Source organism: Trichophyton rubrum, assembly GCF_000151425.1.
Source record: "Trichophyton rubrum CBS 118892 genomic scaffold supercont2.5, whole genome shotgun sequence".
Lineage (NCBI taxonomy): Eukaryota > Fungi > Ascomycota > Eurotiomycetes > Onygenales > Arthrodermataceae > Trichophyton > Trichophyton rubrum.
The window spans coordinates 843,257-845,844 of NW_003456424.1; the positions used below are offsets into that span (position 1 = coordinate 843,257).

Consider the following 2,588-nt stretch of genomic DNA (forward strand, 5'->3'; position numbering starts at 1 on the left):
TCGAGTCTCGGGCCGCAGCCGTGGTGGTTTCCGCTACCCATTGAGTATCTACCCTGGTGACAAAACTACTCTTGGTTTCTACAACGGGACTGTGAGAGAGTTTTCAAACTGGGCCTTTTTCGAGGCTTCCTTTGTTGGCGTCAAGGACGGTGAATCCTTCTACGAGAAGTTCTGCACCGGCAGAGATAATGAATCAGGTGTTAATCGAATGGGTGGCCCCGACGAATATTTTAATCCAGGTGATAGGAAACTCCCCCGAGTGATTGGCAGCCCTATCTCGAATCCACAACCACCACCCCGTTTGACCGCCCGCGAACTTCCTCCGTATGTTAAGCCAGACGTGAATTCCACAGACGGCATCGTTGAAGGCTACTTCCTGAAGAGCTGGTTCCCCCGTACTGCTGTCCTTGTTGTCAAAGCGTTCCTGGCCAAGGGTAACACCACTGAGATGGAGCTCAGCTATACGATTGCCAACTTCCTGGACCAGTGCAAAAAAAGGAAGATGAGGAAACTTATCATTGATGTCAGCGGAAACGGAGGTGGTCTGGTCTTCCTCGGCTATGACCTCTTCAAGCAGGTAAGCGTCAAGCACCCTTGGAGTCAGAAGCGTATTATCATATAGCATATGTTAACAATCGTATCTAGCTCGTTCCAAATGGAAAGATATTGACCCCTTCCAACATGCGTGCCACTCAGCAATTAGACGCCATTGGCTCCAGAACCAACGAGCTCCTTAATAAACCCCTTGACCCCAGGGCTGCCGAAGCAGAAAACATGAGATACTCTGTCTTCGATCTTAATACCTACCTCACTGCCAATGACACCAAATTCTCATCCTGGATCGAACTCTACGGACCAGAGACGCTGCCACAAGATAACTATACCCATCCCACCAAATGGGACTTCAGCAACATTGAAATGACTTTGGCCAGCGGCCCTTTTATAGTTTCTGGCTATGGAAATCGTACTGAAATCCCTCCATCTCCTTTTTCAATGAGGGATATAGTCATCGTCACCGATGGTTCTTGTGCATCTACCTGCTCCATCTTTACTGACCTTATGAGACGTCATGGCTCGAAGTTTATTGCCGTTGGTGGTCGGCCTCAACGTGGCCCAATGCAGGCTGTGGGGGGTGTCAAGGGTGCCCAGGTCCTCACATTCAGATACCTCTATTACGTTGTGTGGTTTCTCTACGAGAAGCTATCTACACCCGAAGAGCAGGCTTTACTGGAAAAGACTCGAGTTGGCGAGATGTACCAGAAGGGGTTATTTACTTTGGGCCGACTGGGATCAAGGGGAAGGAACTCTGCTGTCAACTTTCGCAATGCCATCTGGAACGAAGATAAGGCCCGTACCCCTCGACAATTTGTGTACGAGCCTGCTGAATGTAAAACGTTCTTTACCCCGGACGCTCTCTATGACCCCTTAGCTTGGTGGACACGTCTTGCCAAATCCTGGTGGGGATTAAAGGACATATGTGTCTAGGGCTTTCTGGTATAAATATATGGTTTTCATGTGTTGATAACATAATGTTGATATGCGGTGTGATACAAGTGATTCTCGACATGGTACACGCCCCGCCATATACACAAATGGAATATTTCCAATTGTATATCATTTCAACAATTTATTATTATTCCATATTAAAATATCTTTGTCCAATGATGATTTTGTATTTGTAGGTCCAAGTAGATATTACAACTAATAGTCTACAATGCACCGACCAGACATCTTCACATCTTCACCTCGTAAAATTTCTCTCCATCTAGACCAAAACTAGAATAACCAGATATCTCCTCTCCATTTCCTTCAAATCCACCTCTCAAATCATCAGTCTTTCAACCTTCTGTCTGATGTTGAGGATCTGCGCCTGCAGATCACTCGCCTCGTTAGTAGTGATGCTGGCACTGATCACAGAACGGCTGACACCGCACGCGCGACCCAACGCAACCTTGCTAGGCACATACACGTAAGGGGTGTTCTTGTCCTCGCACAAAAGCGGGAGATGCAACAAGATGGCCAGAGGACTGGTGTCAGCGGCGAGGATAACCAGCTCCGAAGTTCCACGGTTAAGAGTTTTGGTTGCTGCGGGTGGAATACGTTAGTTATGGAGATAAAGAATGGCAAGCGTTTTTTGCATTGTGTGCGTACCTTCGTTAGCACCCTTCTTGAGCTGGCGGTAGTGAGAGGCCTGCTGGACGAGGTCGAGGAGTTCAGTAGTCAAAGCTTCATCTGCGATGGGCCAGGCTATATGTACGGTATCAGTTAGCGATTCAAGTTTCTTCGCTGAGAGAAGACGCAGAGCTTGAGCTGCTTGTGACTGCTTACCCGCTGATTGTTCATTCGCCATTTTGAACTTGTTCCCGTGTTTAAATGTCCGTGTTAAAAAAGGGATGCGTCGCAATCAGTTTTCTCAAGGCCCGGAGTCCTGTTTCTTCACATGTAGCGGCTCGTAAGCGCTACTTGTCGTGGTGCTTTCGGTGCGCGAGGTAAGCTTGCTTGGTGTAGCTTGTGGTTGACGTCGAAAAAAATTGGAAGTTGTGCCTTTTCTGGGATTTTTTCTTTTTTACTTTTTTTAGCCTCGAGAT

At 47.5% G+C, this 2,588-nt stretch overlaps 2 protein-coding genes across 3 annotated transcripts; one reads left to right on the forward strand and one right to left on the reverse strand.

Moving 5' to 3' along the window:
- Positions 1-681: 681 nt before the first annotated feature.
- On the forward strand, positions 682-1,485 carry TERG_12230 (uncharacterized protein; the record flags this gene model as incomplete). The annotated part of the gene is made up of 1 exon (XM_047751220.1): positions 682-1,485. One exon carries the CDS (start codon positions 682-684, stop codon positions 1,483-1,485), a length of 804 nt encoding a protein of 267 aa, XP_047606489.1.
- Positions 1,486-1,822: 337 nt separating this feature from the next.
- On the reverse strand, positions 1,823-2,350 carry TERG_05039 (the record flags this gene model as incomplete). Of its 2 annotated transcripts, XM_003234395.2 has the most annotated exons (3): positions 1,823-2,085; positions 2,152-2,247; positions 2,329-2,350. In XM_003234395.2, the coding sequence occupies 3 exons, from the start codon at positions 2,348-2,350 to the stop codon at positions 1,823-1,825; spliced, it is 381 nt and encodes a 126-aa protein (XP_003234443.1). The 2 variants fall into 2 exon arrangements, with proteins under 2 accessions (XP_003234443.1, XP_047604340.1); XM_047748359.1 differs by having other exon boundaries at positions 2,152-2,350.
- Between the last annotated feature and the right edge of the window lie 238 nt (positions 2,351-2,588).